The 23,461-nt window shown below is 42.6% G+C and overlaps 1 protein-coding gene across 3 annotated transcripts in view; it reads right to left on the reverse strand.

Annotated features, from left to right (window-relative positions):
- PITPNC1 (phosphatidylinositol transfer protein cytoplasmic 1) overlaps nucleotides 1-23,461 on the reverse strand; it is a 268,917-nt gene that overhangs the window by 125,875 nt on the left and 119,581 nt on the right. For 2 of the 3 annotated variants that reach the window (XM_027517737.1, XM_027517739.1), the window contains exon 2: nucleotides 10,559-10,707. In XM_027517737.1, the coding sequence (XP_027373538.1) occupies nucleotides 10,559-10,707 (149 nt within the window). The remainder of the gene's footprint in view (nucleotides 1-10,558; nucleotides 10,708-23,461) is intronic. The other variant, XM_027517738.1, reaches the window with a different exon arrangement.

The raw sequence follows: 23,461 nt of genomic DNA on the forward strand, positions 1-23,461 counted from the left end.
TTTGAGTCATATTTTTCTGGATGCTCTTGCCTGTGTACACGGATAAAAACGTGTCTTTTCTCCTGTTAATCCATCAGTTTCAGTTTAATTTGCAGGACCCGAACCATCAATATGAAATGGATTACAAACAGCTGAGAAAAGAGAATTGAAAGGCCAAGGAGAAAAGGAAATTCCCATTTGAATGCAGAGTTCCAAAGAATAGCAAGGAGAGATAAGAAAGCCTTTCTACGTGAACAATGCAAAGAAATAGAGGAAAACAACAGAATGGGAAAGACTAGAGATCTCTTCAAGAAAATTAGAGATACCAAGGGAACATTTCATGCAAAGATAGGCACAATAAAAGAAAGAAACAGTTTGGACCTAACAGAAGCAGAAGATATTAAGAAGAGGTGGGAAGAATAAACAGAAGAACTGTACAAAAAAAAGTCTTAATGACTCAGATAATCATGATGGTGTGATCACTCACTGAGAGTCAGACATCCTGGAATGCATCCTGGAAGTCAAGTGGGCCTTAGGAAGCATCACTACGAACAAAGCTAGCAGAGGTGATGAAATTCCAGCTGAGCTATTTCAAATCATAAAAGACGATGCTGTTAAAGTGCTGTAGAAGGGAAGGGCAATCCACTCCAGTGTTCTTGCCTGGAGAATCCCACGGATGGAGGGGCCTGGAGGGCTACTGTCCATGGGGTTGCACACAGTTGGACACAACTGAAGTGACCTAACACAATATGCCAGCAAATTTGGAAAACTCAGTAGCGGCCACAGGATTGGAAAAGGTCAGTTTTCATTCCAATGCCAAAGAATGTTCAAACTACCGCAAAATTGTACTCATTTCAAGTGCTAGCAAGGTCATGCTCAAAATCCTACAAGCTACGTTTCAACAGTACGTGAACTGAGAACCTCCAGATGTACAACCTGGATTTAGAAAAGGCAGAGGAACCAGAGATCAAATTGCCAACATCCACTGGATCATAGAAAAAGCAAGAGAATTCCAGAAAAACATCTACTTTTGCTTCATTGACTAGGCTAAAGCCTTTGACTGTGTGGATCACAACAAACTGTGGAAAATTCTTAAAGAGATGGGAATACCATACCACCTTACCTGCCTCCTGAGAAATCTGTATGCAGGTCAAGAAGCATCAGTTAGAACCAGACATGGAACAACAGATTGGTTCAAAATTGGGAAAGGAGTGCATCAAGGCTGTGTATTGTCACCCTGTTTATTTAACTTATATACAGAGTACATCAAGCAAAATGCCAGGCTGGATGAAGCAAAAGCTGGAATCAAGATTGCTGGGAGAAATATCAATAACCTCAGATATGCAGATGATACCACCCTTATGGCAGAAAATGAAGAGGAAATAAAAAGCCTCTTGAGGAAGGTGAAATAGGAGAGTGAAAAAGTTGGCTTAAAACTCAACATTTAAAAACTAAGATCAAGGCATCTGCTCTCATCACTTCAGGGCATATAGATGGGGAAACAATACAAACAGTGACAGATTTTATTTTCTTGGGCTCCAAAATCACTGCGGATGGTGACTGCAGCCACGAAATTAAAAGACGCTTGCTCCTTGGAAGAAAAGCTATGACAGACCTAGACAGCGCATTAAAAAGCAGAGACATTACTTTGCTGACAAAGGTTCGTCTGGTCAAAGCTATGGTTTTTCCAATAGACATGTATGGATGTAAGAGTTGGACCATAAAGTAAGCTTAGCGTCCAAGAACTGATGCCTTCAAACTGTGGTGTTGGAAAAGACTCTTGAGTCCCTTGGACTGCAAGGAAATTGAACCAGTCAATCCTAAAGAAATCAACCCTTAATATTCATTGGAAGGACTGATGCTGAAGCTGAAGCTCCAATACTTTGGCCACCTGATTCGAAGAACTGACTCACTGAAAAAGACCCTGATGCTGGGAAAGACTGAAGGCAGGAGGAGAAGGGGACGACAGTGGATGAGATGTTTGGATGGCACCAAACATTACCAACTCAATGTCCATCACCAACTCAATGGACATGAGTTTGAGCAAGTTCCAGGAGACGGTGAAGAACACGGAAGCCTGGTGTGCTGCAGTCCATGGGGTCGCAAGGAGTCAAGACGTGACTGAGCAACTGAACAACAAAAAGTGGATGGAAGAAAAGTTTTTCCTCCTTGACACCACTCATAAGATGGACAGCTGGACTTACAAATAATGAAATCAGTTGACCTAGGCCCTACTTTGATCAGAATACAAGGACCATGTCTTACTTATTAAGAGATTCTTAATACCAGAACAATTTGTTACATATTGTCAATTTCAATAAATATTCAATTAATGAATTACAATTATAAAGCAGCCTCACCATAATGAGAGTCCCAAGATCTCTGCATGCAGGATATGTGTTAGCCTGAGGTGGGTTAACTCTAGTTCGTAACTACAAAGTAGTGAAAAGTGTTCGTTGCTCAGTCATGTCCTATTCTTTGAGACCCTGTAGACTGTAGCCCGCCAGGTTCCTCTGTCCATGGGATTTCCCAGGCAAGAATACTGGAGTAGGTTGCCATTTCCTCCTCCAGGGGATCTTCCCGACCCAGGGATTGAACTTGGCTCTCCTCCATTGCATGGATTCTTTACAGTCTGAGCCACCAGGGAAGACAGTTTACTTTTATGATTACGAAAATAGGTATTTTATAGTTATGTCAAGCATCAATTTTTTTCTTTTTTGTTACTAAACCATAATCTTCCTGGTTCTGAGATAAAATAACGGACTTACTTAGATTTGTGCAAAAGGAGCTAAAAGTACTTTTTCCTGTGCTTTGTTGGTTACTCATTTATGTATGCTGGAGGAGAGTTGGAGTAATGTCTGAAACATACTTCAAGCGTAGAAAATTAGGATTCAAAAGGATCTGAAACGCTATTTTAACTGCCTACTTGATGTCTGAAACTGCCTGAGAAGTGAGTATTCTACTATGCTCAAACACTCCCAGCAACAGCACAATGTACTATATAAATCACCCTACTATGTTTTCTGATGGCTTGAATACTTAGATTTCTTCCTTAAACTGAGCCTAAATCTTTCTCCTGGCATTCTCACCCACTGGTCTTAGTCTAATTGGTCCTCTTGAGGTCATACAGAATACATGGGCCTAATTATTCTTCCACCTGATCACACCATTATATGCCCTAATATAGCTTTTCCAGGTTAAATGTCCTTGGCTTCGTCCAGTATTCTTCACATCACTGGGGTTTCTAATCCTAAGATTCATATGAAGAATTTTGGAAAAGTTCAGTAAGTAGGAGAGACTTACCCTACCAGACATCAAGACTATTTATAAAGCTATAGTAACTGGGAATTTTAGGATTATATCCTTAAATTCTATCTAAAAACAACCTTGTTGGCATTTTAATTAGATCTACTTTAAATTTATAACGGACCTGAAAATTGATTGGAACTTTATAATGCAGCATGTCCCATTCATGAATACTCTCATTTGTGCAGGTTTTTAAAAAATGTCCTCTGTTAATTGTTCATATTTTCTCCAAAAAGATTTTGTGTATCTGTAGATTTTTTTACTGGGTACCTTAAGTTTCCTTTTCTCTTATAAACGGAATTTTTAAAACTTATTTTTTCCACTTATTGCTCCCATTGTGTAATAGTGCTATTGATTTTTCTATTATGAATTTTATACCCAGCAATCTTGTCAAATTCTCATATTAATATTAATGAACAAAATCTGATCAAGTAATGAATTATTATTACTATTATGCTGCTAAGGCTCTTCAGTCGTGTCCAACTCTGTCCCATAGATGGCAGCCCACCAGGCTCTGCCCTCCCTGGGATTCTCTAGGCAAGAACACTGGAGTGGGCTGCCATTTCCTTCTCCAATACATGAAAGTGAAAAATGAAAGTGAAGTCGCTCAGTCCTGTCCGACTCTATGTGACCCCATAGACAGCAGCCTACCAGGTTCCTCTGTCCATGGGATTTTCCAGGCAAGAGTACTATACTCTGAAGTATTTGATTAGCTAAAGTTTCATGTAGGATTTTCATGTCTACATTCTTAATTGAAATTGATCTGTAAGTTTCTCTTTGTAATGTTATTGCTCAGTTTTGTTATCAAGATTCATGTAGTAGGCACTACTTGTTGCCTTCTCAGCCATCACCATGTGTTCCTCATCCCCTTTCTTAGAAACACCTTGAATATCTTACCCTTTTTAATCATGGAGGAAAATCTCACATCTCATTGGCTGAACTAGGTTACATGTCATCCCTAGCTGCAAAGGTGGCTGGGAAATTAAGTATCTTATCTGACATTTTCAACCCATTAAATGCTTAGAAACGTTTATATTTCTATATGTTGTGGGAGTTCACTTATTGTTTTTAGTTCAGTTCAGTCGCTCAGTCGTGTCCGACTCTTTGAGACCCCATGAACCGCAGCACACCAGGCCTCCCTGTCCATCACCAACTCCCAGAGTCCACCCAAACCCATGTCCATTGAGTTGATGATGCCATCCAATCATCTCATCCTCTGTCGTCTCCTTCTCCTCCTGCCCTCAATCTTTCCCAGCATCAGGGTCTTTTCCAATGAGTCAGCTCTTTGCATCAGGTGGCCAAAGTAGTGGAGTTTCAGCTTCAACATCAGTCCTTTCAATGAACACCCAGGACTGATTTCCTTTAAGATGGACTGGTTGGATCTCCTTGCAGTCCAAGGGACTCTCAAGAGTCTCTTCCAACACCATAGTTCAAAAGCATCAATTCTTTGGCACTCAGCTTTCTTCACAGTCCAACTCTCACATCCATACCTGACCACTGGAAAAACAATAGCTTTGACTAGATGGACCTTTGTTGGCAAAGTAATGTCTGTTTTTTTAATATGCTGTCTAGGTTGGTCATAACTTTCCTTCTAAGGAGTAAGCATCTTTTAATTTCATGGCTGCAATCACCATCTGCAGTGATTTTGGAGCCCCCCAAAATAAAGTCAGCCACTGTTTCCGCATCTATCTGCCATGAAGTGATGGGACAGGATGCCATGATCTTAGTTTTCTTAATGTTGAGCTTTAAGCCAACTTTTTCACTCTCCTCTTTCACTTTCATCGAGAGGCTTTTCAGTTCTTCTTCACTTTCTGCCATAAGGGTGGTGTCATCTGCATATCTGAGGTTATTAATATTTCTCCCAGCAATCTTGATTCCAGCTTGTGCTTCCTCCAGCCCAGCATTTCTCATGATGTACTCTGCATATAAGTTAAATAATCAGGGTGACAATATACAGCCTTTTCCTATTTGGAACCAGTCTGTTGTTCCATGTCCAATTCTAACTGTTGCTTCCTGACCTGCATACAGGTTTCTCAAGAGGCAGGTCAGGTGGTCTGGTATTCCCATCTCTTTCAGAATTTTCCAGTTTATTGTGATCCACACAGTCAAAGGCTTTGGCATAGTCAATAAAGCAGAAATAGATGTTTTCTGGAATTCTCTTGCTTTTGATGATCCATTGGATTTGGGAATTTGATCTCTGGTTCCTCTGCCATTTCTAAAACCAGCTTGAACATCTCGAAGTTCACAGTTCACGTATTGCTGATGCCTGGCTTGGTGAGATGAGTGCAATTGTGCGGTAGTTTGAGCATTCTTTGGCATCGCCTTTCTTTGGGATTGGAATGAAAACTGACCTTTTCCAGTCCTGTGGCCACTGCTGAGTTTTCCACTCATATGCTGGCATATTGAGTGCAGTACTTTCACAGCATCATCTTTCAGGATTTGAAATAGCTCAGCTGGAATTCTGTCACCTCCACTAGCTTTGTTTGTTGTGATGCTTCCTAAGGCCCACTTGACTTCACATTCCAGGATGTCTGGCTCTAGGTCAGTGATCACACCATCGTGATTATCTGGGTCGTGAAGCTCTTTTTTGTACAGTTCTTCTGTGTATTCTTGCCACCTCTTCTTAATATCTTCTGCTTCTCTGTTAGGTCCCTACCATTTCTGTCCTTCACTGAGCCCATCTTTGCATGAAACGTTCCCTTGGTATCTCTAATTTTCTTGAAGAGATTGCTAGTCTTTCCCATTCTATTGTTTTCCTCTATTTCTTTGCATTGATCACTGAGGAAGGCTTTTTTATCTCTCCTTGCTAATCTTCAGAACTGTGCATTCAAATGGGTATACCTTTCCTTTTCTCCTTTGCTTTTCACTTCCCGTCTTTTCACAGCTATTTGTAAGGCCTCCTCAGACAGCCATTTTGCTTTTTTGCATTTCTTTTTCTTGGGGATGGTCTTGATTGCTGTCTCCTGTACAATGTCATGAACCTCTATCCATAGTTCATCAGGCACTCTGTCTGTCAGATCTAGTCCCTTAAATCTATTTCTCACTTCCACTGTATAGTCATAAGGGATTTGATTTAGGTCATACACTTATTGTTTTAGCAATTTCTTATTGTCATGCTTTGAAATCAGCCAATAGCACCTACATGATATCAATTTTCTAGTATTTGAGACTGGTTTCTGGCCTACTTTGTATTCAGTTTTTATATACTTTCATGTGTGTTTGAAAGGCATGTTGGTTCCATGGTCTATTAATATCCACTAGGTCAAGCTTGTAATTCAGTTGTTTATATCTTCTTTATGCTTGTTATTAGTAAGTTGTCTACTTGCTCTATCAGTTTATTAAAGAAGTAGGTTAAAATCTCCCATTATAACTTCAGGGCACTTGTGATTTTGTTAGTGTTGCCATATCTTTTTTGAGCTAGGTTCAGGTTTAGGATTTAACACATTATTGTGATTAGTGATATATTTTGATTTATCATCTGACAAACACAACTTATGTTTTCTATTTACCATACGTTTTTGTAGACTTCTCTTTGTTCTTCCTCTGCCTTCTATTGGATTGATCATGCTTTCTAAAACCGTGCATGACCAAAACATATTATTTTACTATTCTTTTAGAGGTTACTTTTACATTTTGAATAGGCATAGTTGCTTTACATTTTTAAAATTAATAAGCATGTCTTTCCTCTTTCTAGATAATATTAGCAAATAACAGCATTTCGTTTTTACTATGCCTACCGACTCAATGGACATGAGTTTGGGTAAACTCCAGGAGCTGGTTATGGACAGGGAGGCCTGGCATGCTGCAGTCCATGGGGTTGCAAAGAGTCGGACACGACTGAGCAACTGAACTGAACTGAACCGAACATCTTCTGTTATTGTTATCTGAATTATTTAAATTCCATGCGTATATTTCCAATTACTTGTTATTCATATATTTGCAACATTCTATGCTTATTCGGATTTGTCCAGATATTTACTATCTCTTCTAGATTCCCTCCTCATTCTTCTTGGTTTCAACTTCCTTTTACTTAAAAATACAGCCTTCATTAGTACTTTTTGTGGCTACACTGGGTCTTCACTGCTGCGTTCAGGCTTTCTCTAGTTGTAGCAAGCAGGCGCTACTCTTCACTGTGGTGCGTGGGCTTCCCATTGCAGTGGCTTCTCCTGCTGTAGAGCACAGGCTCTAGGACACACCAGCTCACCAGTTGCAGCTTGAGGGCTCAGTAGTTGCAACTCGCTGGCTCTAGAGCACAGATGGGCTCAGTATCTGTGGTGCACGGGCTTAGTTGCTCCACAGCATGTGGAATCTTCATGGACCAGAGATTGAACCTGTGTCCCCTGCATTGGAAGGCTGATTCTTATCCACTGTACCACCAGGGAAGTCCAGTAGTACTTTCAATTACTTAATTATTTGGTTTCAGTATGCAGAATCTTTGATCTTCATTGAAGCATGTGGGATCTAGTTTTCTGACCAGAAATTGAACCCGGGCCCCTTGCACTGGGGGAGAAGGCGGTGGCACCCCACTCCAGTACTCTTGCCTGGAGGGTCCCATGGACGGAGGAGCCTGGTGGGCTGCAGTCCATGGGGTTGTGAAGAGTCGGACACGACTGAGCAACTTCACTTTCACTTTTCACTTTTCACTTTCATGCATTGGAGAAGGAAATGGCAACCCACTCCAGTGTTCTTGCCTGGAGAATCCCAGGGAGCCTGGTGGGCTGCCGTCTATGGGGTCGCACAGAGTCAGACACGACTGAAGTGACTTAGCAGCAGCCCCTGCACTGGGAGCAGAGACTCAGCCACTGGACCACCAGGGAAGTCCTAGCAGTTCTTTCAGGGTGCGTCTCTGAGTAGTAAGTTTTCTCAGTCTTTGTCAAAAACTTTTTTCTTTTGCATGATTGTTAATCAAATGCCCCATTTACAGGCACTGAGGCCTCACTTCCTGTCCCTTTATGGGAGGTAAAGGATCTGCCTGCAATGTGGGAGACCCGGGTTGAATCCTTGGGTCGGGAAGATCCCCAGAGAAGGGAATGGCTACCACTCTACTATTCTTGCCTGGGAAATCCTATGGACAGAGGAGCCTGGTGGGCTACAGTCCATGGGGTCACAAAGAGTTGGATACGACTAAGCAACTAACCCTATGAGCATTACACCCCCGACCCCTGGATGGCAGGGCCCACACTCAGTTCTGACATCCGCAAGCTTCCCTAGCATTAGCTCATCTGCTTTCCACTCCTGTTAGAGTCTCTTTATTTGTAGTATCTGAGGATTTCCCTTTCTTTGGTTTGAATTCAGTTTTATATGGTTATATTTCACCCTGTGTTTGTCATACGAGGTGCAGGGGGAAGGTCTATATTAATCTTTTTAGTTATTATTACTGGAAGTCCAGATATTCTATTTATAACAAGTTTCCCTCCTACTAATGGTTATTATTCTCCTTTAAAATAAATGTCATATATTTTGATAAAGAAAACACACATGACAGAGACAGCTGGACACCTCTTGTTCTGTTTCAGGAAAAGTTATAAAGTTTTCTAATTTCTTAAATTTCGTACATAGGGAACATTCCCCAGGCAATAACTTGGGAAAATGCAATTGTCTGGTGAGAAATGGAATTTTCTGTAGGTTTCTATCTATTTTCTCGCACTCTCCTCACTTCTCTTTGCTCTACAGAGGTGAGTGATGCTCAATATTTTATTTACACCCTTAGCACTAAGAATGTCAAAGCAGCATATTGAGAAACCTCTCTGTGAAGGAAGCCATCCTCAGACTAGACTTGGAGCTCAGCTACTCCTGCAAATCAACGGCTGATTGCAGGCTGAACTGGTTCCAAATCCTGGGAACTCACAGCTACTAATAGGTGAACAGGATAGATCTCATTTGCATTTCATCATGACTCAGGAATTCCCTGGTACTGCATCCTTGGGCTGATTAAAATGTGTTGGTTAATCAGCCCAAGGCCTTCAGTGTCAGGATATTGACCTGAGAGATTTCCAAACACTCTACTGACAGAACACAAACACTCCCGTCAAGAAGAAATAGTCCCCTTCAGCCTGTTGGAGGGTGGAGGTCATGCAAGAATGAGAGACTCCAAATATGGCTCTCTCAGGAACATCTGTTTGTGGTCAAAGCACTGAGAATGGAGAAATATTCACAAGTGTCAGTGGATAAAATGGGGACACAGTCCAACTATTATGTTGGTAGTGCTTTCTGAATAATGAGAAATGGGCTAACAAGGAGGCCATAGATGGTAGTAGAGTATTCATGGAGAGGATAGCAAAGACCAGAATGGTCACACACTGGTTCACTAACATAGACTGTTAGTTTTAAGAAAATATACCCCATATGGCATGTGACTACAAATGTTCTGACCCAGTAAAGTAAAAGGAAGAAAATGACCTAGAAGGGAGTGTAAGGTAGGGAGAAGATCAGACAAGCCCCAGTAATCAATTATGTCATTAGTGATGAGAAAACAGAAAAGATTAAAAAATGTATTTTGCAAAACAGAAATGGCAGTCCTGATCAGTGCTGGTTGATCATCCTTGAATTTTTACCCTTCCAAAGGAGAGATGACATCCTTCACCTTGGGAAGAATGGAATTATTACTGAAAGTCCAGATATCCTATTAATAACAAATTTCCCTCTTACTCATGTTTATTACTCTCCATTAAGATAAATATGAATATTTTGATAGAGAAAACAGACATGACTGAGACAGCTGGCCACTTCTAATTCTGCTGCAGGAAAAGTTATAAAGTTTCTCAAGTGGTTGAGAGATAGAAACCACCCACACACTGTATCTTACTTTGGTCACAGGTGACTGTTAGTTTTGTCAATTCCCTTTGGGGACACTTCCACCAACAGGAAGTGGAGATCTTACTGAGTTAAGACCCCATTGGTACACGACTATCTTCAGCACTTACTTCTCTACAACTTACAGGCAAAGCTGCCTCTTTCCTTCTGCTAATCCCAGATCCAAGGGAGAAGACAATCCTTTAATCCTTAAGATCTGATTTCATCCTAACATGTGGTGGAAGGGTTGCGAATGGTAAGAGGAAAGTTTCTCCTGATGAAAATGCATTTGAGGACTATTTTGCAGAATGCAGGGGGAAGCAACTAGACTGGTGGTTTTGGAGGGCGGATATGAAGACTTTCTAACTCACCTTTTCATCCCAGACAGTCACAGCCTCTACTGAGTGCCATGAGGCCAGATGGGAGGGATTCCTGGGCAGGGAGGGTGCCTGGAGGTGGAGCGCCAGCTGCCAGGACTTACCTGTTGAGATATACTCGCTTCTCTGTGAACTGTCCATTGCCATGGTGAGGGTCCTCGAAGGGTTCATTCTGGACGACCTCCACCCCTTCTCCTCGGTCACTCTGTTCGTGGCTGTGCTTGCTGATCATGTACAGCTGTCCGATTCTGTACTACAAAACACACCGATGCAGACAGGTCAGCCCCACTACTCACTTTTAATGACAACCCCTCCCAACGACGGTGCTGCAAGCAACTCATGGCATCAGCACTTTCTGTTGAGAAAAGCAAGCAAGCACGTGGGCCTGATGTTACTTTTCCTCAGGAATAAGGAGGAGAACTAATTGTGAGTAGAATGCAGAAACGGCTTGTTCCTGTGAACATTTTGCATCACCTTGGCGAATGTTCACCAGGGGAGTGACGGTCTTCAAGGTTTGGCAGCCAATCAACCAACCATAGTTAGTAGCAGGGAGGTGGGCACGCTGGAATCTCCCTTTTCACACTGGCCTTACAGGGTTAGGTGGAGCTAAATTCCTATTTTGCTTGGCACAAGACAGACAAGGGTGTGTTATTTCTGTCCATTCTTTCTGCCTAATTAACTGCATTGCTGGGCACAGAGGATTAGATGTCACCTGTTTCTTTTGCTGCCTCTCTCAAAGTGTTAAAACTCTTCTGGAGGTCTCTGTCCTCTAGAATAGTGGTTCTCAAAGTTGGATGGACATTAAAATGACCTGGAAGCTTAAAAAAAAAAATCCAGATGCCCAGACTCCCCCTTGAGTGGAAACTGTGAACCCACCATTAGGCTCGTCCACAAGGGAGAAAATCTATACAGTATAAATCCTTTTCAACCAATTCCACTAACAGTGTGTGGCCTTCTAGCCTGAGGGCCCTGGAGCCACATGTGCGTATATGAAAGTGATAAAATAGAACAACACGTAATGTGAATATTTTCCATGCTGTCTGCTGTTTTGAGCTGTTCCAGTCTCTTTCTTGCCTCTCTGAAAACCCTGGAGCCAGCATGCATCTCTTCACCCAGTGAACTTCCGAAGTGACAAAAGCTAATTTAATGGAGGGGAAAAGAAGAGAAAGAGAGAGAGAGGCGAAGGAGGGAGTAAAACAACTTTTGCATGAAGTCTGCTCAGAATCAGAAGGCAGGGTGATGAGACCCTGCTGTGGTCCTTCTTGCAGATTCAGTGTGAAACAACACAGTGTCAGCATCATCGAGGCCCATGGGATGGGAGGAAGGGACCTGAGTCTGCAGCTAGCTAATGATGGCTCTGGGTTATCCCCAAAGAGCCAAGGTCAGCAGGGATGCAGGTCTCCTGTCTATGTGCATAAGAGAAATAGATTTTAAATTAAGGGGGCAAGGTGAAATGTACAAACCAACAGTGCAGTCAGTTCTAAAGCTGAGAGGACTCACATGTCTGAAGGTCCCTGTTTTATTCTGAGGCAGGTGCAGGGAGGGGAGTGTGAGGAGAATGGAAAAGACTCTGGTGTGAGGTCAGCCCAAGGGACCAGGCCCAGTCACCATGACAATGGAAAGAGCAGTCAGAGTCTGGCTCTTCTCAAAGGGCAGAGCTTCCTGTGCCACGCTCCTCCCCAGAAGGGTGTGCATTTAAAATGCTTTTAATGTATCTATGTCTGTGCTGAGGATGAAGGGAGTGAGAGGAGAAAGGAAATCAAAGATAAAATGTATTTTTAAACACATTTTGGGATTAGAAGCTTGTCTTGGCTTCCCCTTAGTACGTCCTCTTTCCTTTGCTCATAAAGACTAACTAACCCTCTTTCCAGGAGGAAGACAGTGAGAAAAAGGTTACACCTGTGAGATCAACACTCCACCTTATGTGGATAGGCACACGAGCCTAGGACACAATGCCCAGCTGCCCGGGGGATGGAGATTTCACTAGAAGTTGCTTTGTGCTTGGTGTTCAAAGAAAACATGTTTACTTTCAAGGGAATATTACTCTGCCATAAAAAGGAAGGAAGTACTGATACTGCTTCATGGCTGTTAACCAGTTGAATAGTGTTTCCCAAAAGTCAAATGCAAGTCCCAGTACTTCAGAATATGACCTTATTTGGAGACAGGCTCCTCACAGAGGCAATCAAATTAAAATGAGGTCACTGGGATGGGCACCAATCCAACAGGGCTGGTTTCCTTATGTGCGTGCTAAGTTGCTTTGGTCGTGTCTGACCCTTTGTGACCCTATGGACTGTAGCCTGGCAGGCTCTGCTGTCCATGGGATTCTCCAGGCAAAGAGTACTGGAGTGGGCTGTTATTTCCTCCTTCAGGGGATCTTCCTGACCCAGGGACTGAACCCAGGTCTCTTACGTTTTCTGCATTGGCAGATGGGTTCTTTACCACTAGTGCCACCTAGGAAGCCCCCAAGGGGCAAGATGGACATAGAGACCCTCAGGGAAGAAGATGTGGTGAAGTGATGCAGGAGGATGGCCATTTACAAGCCAAGGACTGACCCAGAAGAGATCCTTCCCTCCCAGCCTTCCCAGAGGGAACCAACCCTGACTATTGACACTTGATCTTTGATTTCCACCATCCACAACTGTCAGCCCTTACAATGCTGGTTGGTTAAGCCACCCATCCTGTGGTGTTTGCTATGGCAGCCCGAGCCAACCAATTCAGTGAGTACGAGGTTTCCATCTGGGGTGATGAAAGGTCTGGATCTGGTTAGAGGTGGTGGTCGTACAACGTGGTGAATGTACTTGATGCTGCTGAATTGACTTTAAAATGGTTAACTCTGTGTTATCTGATTTCCACCTTGTGGAAAGAGAACGTTGCTGCCATTACAGTAAACAAAGACTATTTGTCTGCCATCATGCCATAAGCCACTGTAGCCTCTTGACTCCAACCCACAACAAGCCTCAGTGTTGAGCCCTGAGCAGAATTCAGGATGGAGAAAAACAGGTAACATTCTGTGTTTTGGACACTGGCCCTGATGCATACCTAAGGAAACATTTCAGAGAACCTAGACTCATGAACCTTCCCATTCATGGAAAAAAAAAAAAAAGCACTAAAATCATTACCTTGAGATGTATGGTTTTTGTGTGTGTGTGTGATTAACATATCTTTTACTGCTACATGGTATTTTTTTTTTTTTTTTTTACTGTTTGACTATGTGGTGTTTTTTCCCCCAGCCAAAACTCCTATATATCCTGGCTCCTCCCTTCTCAGAGCTCTCTCTAGTTCTCAGTAAGCTCCGCAAATACAATTTAACACATCTTTTAGGTTGCGAATTTTTCTTGAGTTGACAACTTCAATGTTTTTTTTAAAGTGTTGACCCCACTTCTGAAGCGGATACCCTTAAACCAAAATGCTGTCCAGGGCTTTAGTCAGGGGCGGGGATGCAGAAGGGATATCTATTCCTGGACCATCTCCAGGAGCTCCAACCCACTCACGCATGGAAATGCATGGGACCAAGGACAATGCATGACACAGAAAAGCCATTAGCCAGACTCGAGTCAGCCTGACTGTGCTCAGCTCAAGTGCTTCCTGCTCTGTGTTGAAAGCAAAGGGCCAAGGCAGCCAGAGGCTGATTCACCGGCAGCCGGAGGAGGGCCTGGCTGCCCAGCCTCATTGATCATTCCAGCAGCTCCTGAATGAGCCATCGCAGGGCAGACACCAGAGTTAGCTCACTAAGATAGCGTCAGCCTGTGGGCGACCGACAGACGCTGGATTCAGTCACGTGGGTGATGGTGCTGGGGGTGGCGGGACACTCAAGCCCAGACACCGAGATGATCAAGGGCTCTGCAGCTGTCGCTTTCTTTGCTCTCAAGCAAATCAGGACTGTTCTGCTTGTTGTGGCCATCTGAGAAGGGCCATCCAGAAGTGGAGGTTTTAAAACACAAATTCACTCAAAGACACATACATCCAAAAGTTTCTCAACTGGAGGGGACAGGACAAAACAGAGAGTCTTTGAACCATATCTCAGAATCACCAGAGATGCTCCTAAAAATGCTAAATCCTGGGTCAATTCCAGCCCATGTTACACTCGCACTGTGACATACAGGGAGTTTGGGATCTTACTCAAACACAAGCTAAAACCTGAGAACCACTTCAGCAGAGGGTGAGGAAGGTATTCATTCACTTGCTCAGGACCAGATGGAGCCAAGACCAGAATGTTCCATTTTTAGAGGGCCTGTTTCTTCTTTCCTCTTTAACACGGCTGCTGCTGCTAAGTCGCTTCAGTCGTGTCCGACTCTGTGCAATCCCACAGACGGCAGCCCATCGGGCTCCCCCGTCCCTGCACTTCTCCAGGCAAGAACACTGGAGTGGGTTGCCATTTCCTTCTCCAATGCATGGAAGTGAAAAGTGAAAGGGAAGTCGCTCAGTCATGTCCAACCCTCAGCAACCCCATGGACTGCAGCCTACCAGGCTCCTCTGTCCATGGGATTTTCCAGGGAAGAGTACTGGAGTGGGGTGCCATTGCCTTCTCCGTCTTTAACACTAATTTCTCATAAAGCTTCATCCTTAAGTTAGATGAAGACCACCAGCTTCAAACTAACTTTTATGTAAAGTGAAGGCTGCAAAATCCATAGACTCAGAAGGACTGTGAAGATGTTAAAGCCAGAGAATCAATAACAGGATTGATGATGGTGGTGAAGGTGATGACAATGATGGTGGTGGTGAAAACGCTTCACTGACTGCCTATCGGTGTGAGGCACCAATTAGGTGCTTTATATTCATTTCTAAGACTCACAACGATTCAGCCAGGTAGGTGTTTACAGATAAGGGATCTGAGTCTCTGAGAGGCTAGAGACTTTCTCCTGCCATGTGGCTTCCAGGTGGCAGAACTGGGATCTGAACACCACAAGCCTGTACTCTTTCTTCTCCACCCAAGTTCAGCCCTTATTTCTCTAACAGGTGAACTGCTTTAATAAACCTGACCTCACTATGAAGAACAAAGAGGGATGGTTTGGAGCCACTGCCTTTGAACTTCACTATTTCAGAAGATGAAGAACAAAAGTCTGATATCATTCAAAAGATCAAAGATGTTTAAACTGTGTTCACATATGGAACGGCGGAGTAATTATGCTCTAACTTTGTAAAATCTATTGTTATAATTCCAGAGTTTGGGGTAATCATCATTACAGGCAATCACGATTAGAGACAGCTCTGCGCTGCAGGGCTGAGCCTCTGTGTGAGCCATCATCAGAATAGCTACCCCAAATAATTATCTCTGTAGTCAAAAAAAAAAAAAAAAAAAACCCATCATGGGGATGCAGATCTTTCCCACTTGCTCGCAGCACTGAACATTTAATAGAGCCGCAGAACTTGAGGCAAGGCAGAGTTGCATAATGTGCCTGGAAAAACCAAGGAGTTTCATCACCTTGTACTTTGCAAATGTGACCACTCATGATCAAGATACTTAATTCAGTTCAGCCTCAAACCCTGATTTTAGAAAAGGTAACCCCCAAGTCAAAACTCCTGAGTATGTTAAGGGATTATTAAATGACCACCACCACCACCTGAACATCATTCTTGCCGGAGAAAGTTTTGGACCTGAAGAGTTAGGTTCAACAGAACCCCAAACTATGACTGATTTTCACTTAACTGCCCCTTCCCCCAGTTGCTGAGCTTCAGAGATCCCTGCAAGGCCAGACTCCTATATTTCCCCCTCCCTAAAGAACCATGGGGTGTTATCTTTCTTCTAACCCCTCCCTTCCTGTCCCTTTCTCTTCTCCATTAGTACCGATACCATTTTCAAACATCATGATGTGAAAGGTGGGGACCATTGCTTTGCAATAAGTATTACCTAGTCTGGATGGATTTATTCCCTGATGATATGACTACTTCTGCCTTTAACATCAAAATGAATGCATGCCACATAATATCATAACCATGGAGAAATATCTGTCCGTCTGATTTAACATGATTATTGTATATGTTTCCACCTGTGAAGTGGGCATGATTCCTGCCTCTCTCTGGCTGTGTGGAGAGAGCATAGAGGGTGGTATACCCTGGTGTTCCTGGGAGTTTCACACATTATTCACATCACCCATAATGCTTTTATTGGCTTTTTTTACCCCAAGTTTTCTCCATTGTCAATACACAGACCTCAAAGCACTGTGAAGCAATTGCCTCCCTATGCACAAGGAGCCCCCCGAAGAGTGTGTCTCAAAGATGAAACATCACCCAGGACTCCGGTGCATTGCAGTCTTCACACCAAGTGATGCCAAAGTTGTAATTACACACTGGAAAGGGGATACAATGGAGCCAGGTTTTAACAACCTCATCTCAGAAAACTAGAGGCTAGAGCAAGCTGTGTTCTAGACTCTCACAGCATGGGTGAAGCAGCAGAACAAATGCTTTAGTCCAGCAGTGGGCAAACTATGTGGCCTGGGGCTTGTTCTGTAAAATAAAATTTTATTGGAACAGTCATACTCATTCACTCTGTGGCTGCTCTCATGATATCAGAGTAGACTTGGGTAGTTTCAACAGACACCATGTGGTTTGCAGAGGTGAAAATATTTGCTATCTGGCCTTTTAGGGAAAAGGCTGCTGACCCCTGTCTAGTCCAGTGCTTCTGGGCCCAGTCTGGGGCAGCCTTAGCTGCTCACCTAACCAGTGCTGTCCAGGGTGGTGGCCACTCGCCACATGTAGCTTATGAGCATTTGAAATGTGGCCTGTGCAATGGAGGGACTGAATTTTAAATTTTCCTTCTTTTTAATTAAATTTTAAAACTGATACTCAATTCAGCTATAAGAAAACTTTTCCATATATGTGAGACACCTTCAGCTACAACAATCTACTGTTTCAACTGGAAATTTTTATGAAATCTCAATTCACATCAGATACCTCTGATAAAATTTTAGCATCTGGCTTGAGATTGCTTAAAAGTGTAAAATGGGTACTTAGTAACAACAACAAAAAACTTGACAATAACAAAAAAGTAATATAGCTCATTAATTTTTAAACTGATTGCATATTGAAATAATTTGAAGATATGAGGTTAAGTAAAATGCATTTTTTTTTTTGGCTGCACCCCATGGCATGTAGAATCTTTGTTCCCCAACTAGGGATTGAACCCAAACCCAATGCATTGGAAGTGTGGGGTCTTAACCCACCAGACTGCCAGTGAAGTCCCTAAAATGTATTCTTAAGTAACTTCACCTGTTTCTTTTACATATGTGGCTTACATTTGTGGCTCACATATTTCTATTGGACGGTGCTGGACGAAGCCCTAAACTGGGCCATCAGTGACAGAGAGTCAGGCCTTCAGTCCACACCAAGACTTTGGAGGCTGGTTTGTCAGGCCAAGGGTTTCCATGTGTTTCCAAGCTAGTGAGGGAGAGCATGGACAGTCAGGGATACATTTGGAGGAGCCTCTCTTTTCTGAGGGCTGGTATTGCATGGACCTCCAGAGAGGTGATAATTGTGCACAGTGTGTTATGGTGGAAGGCACTGCACTTTTAAAATTGAAAACTGGCGGCCAAAGTCCCGATTCTGCTGTTGATGAGTTTTGTAGCCCTATACAATTTGAACTGAGCCACAGTTTCTCATCATTAAAATGGGACTAAGCAAATACCTCATAGGACGGTGAGAATCAAGTGAGAAAAAAACTTACAAATTAATATGCTTCATTAAAATGTAAAACTACACTAAGTAGTTATAGCTCCTGTTTGGCAACACATCTGACTGGGAGGTGAAGATCTGTTTCATTTGTTTCCACTTGGCTATAGTTCTATGAAGGCTAAAGAACAAGGCATCCGCCATACACACCACTATGATGCAAAATAGTGGAAAACCTGACAATCAGGAAAACTGTTTGTGACAATCAGCCCAAGACCATCGTTTCCTCCTGTAAAAGTTTTCTTAGATGGAAGTCAGATCAAACATCTCCCAAAATATTATAAAAAGCTTGGGAACATCCACTTATATGACATCCCTAGTCAAATTCACAGAGACTGAAAGTAGAATGGTGGTTGCCAGGGGTAGGGAGTTAGCGCTCAGCAGGACAGAGTTTCCCTTTGGGATGATGAAAAAGTTCTGGGGATGGATGGATGCTGTTGATGGTTATGTAACAATGTGAATGCACTCACTGCCACTGAACAGTACACTTAAAAATGGTTAGAATGGTAAATTTTATGTGATGTATATTTCATCACAATTCTTTAAAAAACCTGGAACATGTCATGTTGTCCCTGAGTGCGACTTACTTCACACCTCAAGGTGGCCATCTATCAGTGATTCTATTTTTATGATTATGCAAAAGTTTTTTCTTTCTTTTTTTTTTTTTTTTAAGGCCAGGGACTTTTATATTTGCTGGATCTTTGGTTTAGAAGCTTATTTGAAGGTGTTAAGCCCAGGGGACAGAATTATAAAATGACTTCCTCTAGAGACAATGCTCTGCAAGATGCCAGATTTCTGCCACGCAGGAAGAGATGTCTGGCTCGCTCTGCCCTAAACCTAAATGTCTTTAACATTAGCATTCCGGAGGATTCTTGTTGCTGATGTTCCCAAGCAACACAGTACTGACAAAGACCCTGACAGAAGGGAAAGAGTGATTAACCGAATACAAACTCACTCTAATCCTGCCGACCTTGACGCAGGTCACTGAGGACACCAGCTTCTTATTGAACAGGACTGTCACAGTTCAGAGTCCAACTCCTCCATTTGCCTGGGAGCGACTCTGCAACAAGCCCAATTGCAATTCCTTTTTTCCATTGGGAAGGTGAGGTGTGTATTTTTACTTCTGAGGGCTGAATCTGATTTGGGCTCTGCAAAGACATGAGTGGCTAGCCCCATCAGTCTTTCTGGCTCTGTGATTCAATGTTCAGATTTCTCCATGTAGACAGAGAGGTTTAAAAGAAAAAAAAGTGTAAAGTTCTTCGGTGTTTCATCAGCTCTCTCCCTGCCAGGTCAATAAAGCACGAAAACCAATATCCGATGCCACAAAGAAAATACAAACCTGCAGCTCATATTTCAGGATATCAGTGCATCATCACATATTTATCTTTTCTCCCGGATCTTTATAAGCAGCCCTCAGAGGTGCCATGTTTACGTAATACCTGTGTCATTATGCCAGGGTGCAGGAATGAAAAAGCTGATAAAAAGATTTAAGAAGGAGCTGGGTTATCGACATTTAATTCAAAAATCCCCTTTTCATGACAAACTAATATAAACAGCATCATATGCTGGTGCTTAACCCATCCTAAGTTTTGGACTGAACTGGATAGAAATAGAGCAACTTAATGCCAGGGGAAGGGCTCAGGGTATGCTTTGTGCTGGTGCAAGCAAGCAGAACTCTATGCTTATAACTGTGCAAAACTGCAAATCGTTTCCAGTACACTGGGAGGTCCAGGAGCATGATCCACTTGACTGAGTACAGGAGAGTATAGTATATGAAAAATAAAAGCGCATACTTTAACTGCTCCTTCCAACACAGACTTATCCTTGGGGGAGGTATTCTAGCCTTGAGAACTCACTTAATGCACAGATTTAAAAGCCAAAATGATAACTATCAGCACATAGAGGCTATTTTATAAGCATTAGCTCAAGTGAGAGGTATCATTCCCCAGTATTGATAAATGAGAAGCTGAACACATTAGCTTTTAGAGAGCAGCATGTGAAACCACAGAGCAAAGACAGGAACTGCCAGGACTCAGTTCAAAACCACAAGGGTAGTCTGCCCTTGGGGCAGAACATGGGATTTCTCCAGGCATGGGTTGGGGGACACTCTGGGTGTAGAGTCCAGTTCCTTCTGGTTCATGCATTGAACTAACAGAGTACACTAGGCCCTATAGACACTGGAGGTAGAGCTATAAACAAGGTTGACCTGGTCTCCACCAAAGAGGAGCGTTTCCTGAGTTCCATCTCAAAGACACAAGGCTGATAAGCCCAAGAAACTTGAGGCTGACATCATAGCCATTGAACCATTTTTCAACAAACATGAAATCAAATGCAACTCAAGTAAATGGAGAGGTTTGGTGACAGGGCTGACCTTTACAAAGCAATCAAGTCTCTCTGTTTACTACCAAGCAGAAACCCACAGCCAATCACAAGACCAAAAAGGGAGAAAACTAAGATAGTACTTTCCTGGGAAATGTATCCTGTGCCATCTTCTTGCCACACCCCCTGTGTCACTGCTTACCTCCTTAACCTTGGCCTCTCCAGAAGCGATTCTAGGAGAGAGGTCTATCCTTATGGAGGTAACAGGCTCTTTCCAGAACTGGAAAAGCCCCTGTTTCTGAAGCCTATTGCACCCACCCAGTGGCATCAAAGGATGCTATTGTTTTGGTTAAAGCTAGAAATACTTGTAGGAATGACAGCAATTAGTTTCAGTGTCTTTGAGACCTTCTGAGAACAGAAGGGCACTCTGAATGCAAAGAGTAGCCCTTATTGCTTCATGTACAACTGAACAATGAACAACTTAATGTTTTGAAAGAATTATTCAAGCCACTTCAAGCCTAGAACAACACGATCTCAGTAATATTTGAAGGTCACTGAACCTCTTTGCTTGCTTAAGTGCTAGCTGGCACGGCAAGTGGTTTCAGCACTCTGCTAACTATCTAGCAATGAGGAGAGAGAGTTATGACCAAATTAGACATGTGGATCAAAGTTGGGAAAATTCTAGCATCCGTCTTCACCCCACTTTGGGGGACTGGCCCCAGGTTTCACTTGCCTGCAACGGCGCCTGTAGCCCATAGATGCTCATAGGGTATGTGGTTGGCTGCAGGGAAGGTACCATTTTCCTAAGCAATCGCATCCTATAGGTGTTTCCTCCTTGGTAAAAGGAAGCAGATGACTGATGGAGAAAAGTATATGGTCGTTAACTCCTGCTCTCCACAGACAGTTAATGAAGAGAGGCAAAACGGAGTAAATTGGGTATATTTCCAGAAATTACTACATTTAAAAATCTATCATTCTGAGATACACACACCCCAATGTTCATAGCATCACTATTCACAATAGCCAAGATACAGAAGCAACCTAAATGCCCATCGACAGATGACTGGATGATGATACGGTATACACACAGACACACACACAAATACTACTCAGCCATAAAGATTGCTGGGAGAAATATCAATAACCTCAGATATGCAGATGACACCACCCTTATGGCAGAAAGTGAAGAGGATCTAAAGAGACTCTTGATGAAGGTGAAAGAGTAGAGTGAAAAAGCTGGCTTAAAACTCAATATTCAAAAAATTAAGATCATGGCATCCAGTCCCATCACTTCATGGCATATAGATGGGGAAACAATGGAAACAGTGACAGACTTTATTTTCTTGGGCTCCAAAATCACTGCAGATGGTGACTACAGCCATGAAATTAAAAGACACTTGCTCGTTAGAAGAAAAGCTATGACAAACCTAGATAGCATATTAAAAAGCACAGACATTACTTTGCTGACAAAGGTCCATCTAGACAAAGCTATGGTTTCTCCAGTGGTCATGTATGGATGTGAGAGTTGGACCATAAAGAAGGCTGAATGCCGAAGAATTGATGCTTTTGAGCTGTGGTGCTGGAGAAGACTCTTGAGAGTCTCTTGGACTGCAAGGAGATCAAACCAGTCAATCCTAAAGGAAATCAACCCCGAATATTCACTGGAAGGACTGATGCTGAATCTGAAGCTCCAATACCTTGGCCACCTGATGCGAAGAGCCGACTCACTGGAAAAGACCCTGCGAAAGATTGAAGGCAGGAGGAGAAGGGGACGACAGAGGAATGAGATGGTTGGATGGCATCACTGACTTGATGGACATGAGTCTGAGCAAGCTCCAGGAGATGGTGAAGGACAGGGAAGCCTGGTGTGCTGCAGTCCATGGGGTCGCAAAGAGTCAGACGTGACTGAGTGACTAGACGACAACAACAAATAAAGACTGAAATGCTGCCATCTGCAGCAACACGGGTGGATCAGGACATGATCCTACTAAGTGAAGTAAGTCAGAAAGAGAAAGGCTTTAAAGACAGAGACTGTATTTGCCTTTCTCAAACATATATCGCTCATGAGATCTATGAAACTAAAACAGACTCATGGATGGAGAACAGACTTGTGTTTGCCAACGGGGGACGGTGGTAGAGGAGGGATGGATTGGGAGTTTGGGATCAGCCATTGCAAACTCTTATATTTAAAATGGATTAAAAAAACAAGGCCCTACTGTATAGCATAGGGAACTATATTCAATATCCTGTAATAAACTGTAATGGAAAAGAATATGAAAAAAATATGTATGTGTGTAACTGAATTACTTTGCTGTACATCAGAAACTAACAGAACATTATAAATCAACTACACTGCAATAAAATTATAAATAAATAAATAACTTTCTGACACATCTCAGGCTTATTCTAGTGACCTGGAGAGAGATTCTATCAACTGGTATTTTAAGGCTGAGTGGTGGCCCTGCTCTTGCTCTCTAGGCAGTTGGTAATCCTTTCGTCTCTCTGCATATCCTGCTAAGGGAGGCAATGCCACGATAAAATATAGTTCACCGTGTATTCAAAGACGGGAGAAAAAAGGACGTAGAGACAAAATGATGAACCAGAATGTTATTCTTCACAGGATTCTTTTTTTCATCTTTTTAAATTGTGGTATATAAATACTTAACAAAATTTACCATTTTAGCAATTTTTAAATGTACAATTCAGGGGCAGCAAGTGCATTCACAATGTTTGTGCAACCATCACTACCGTCCATTTCTGAATTTTTTCATCATTTCAAAAAGAAACTCCATCCCTATTAGAATAGCAATTTTCATCCTCCACCCAGTTCCTAGTAACCTCTAATCTACTTCCTGTCTATGAATGTGTCTATTCTAGACACCTCATATAAATGAAATCATACAATGGGTGTCCTTTTTTGATTGGTTTACTTCACTTTAGCATCATGTTTTCAAGGTTCATCTATGCTGTAGCATGTGTCAGAATGTTATTCATTTTTAAGGCTGAAAAACATTCCATTGTAT

Source organism: Bos indicus x Bos taurus, chromosome 19 (assembly GCF_003369695.1).
Source record: "Bos indicus x Bos taurus breed Angus x Brahman F1 hybrid chromosome 19, Bos_hybrid_MaternalHap_v2.0, whole genome shotgun sequence".
NCBI lineage: Eukaryota > Metazoa > Chordata > Mammalia > Artiodactyla > Bovidae > Bos > Bos indicus x Bos taurus.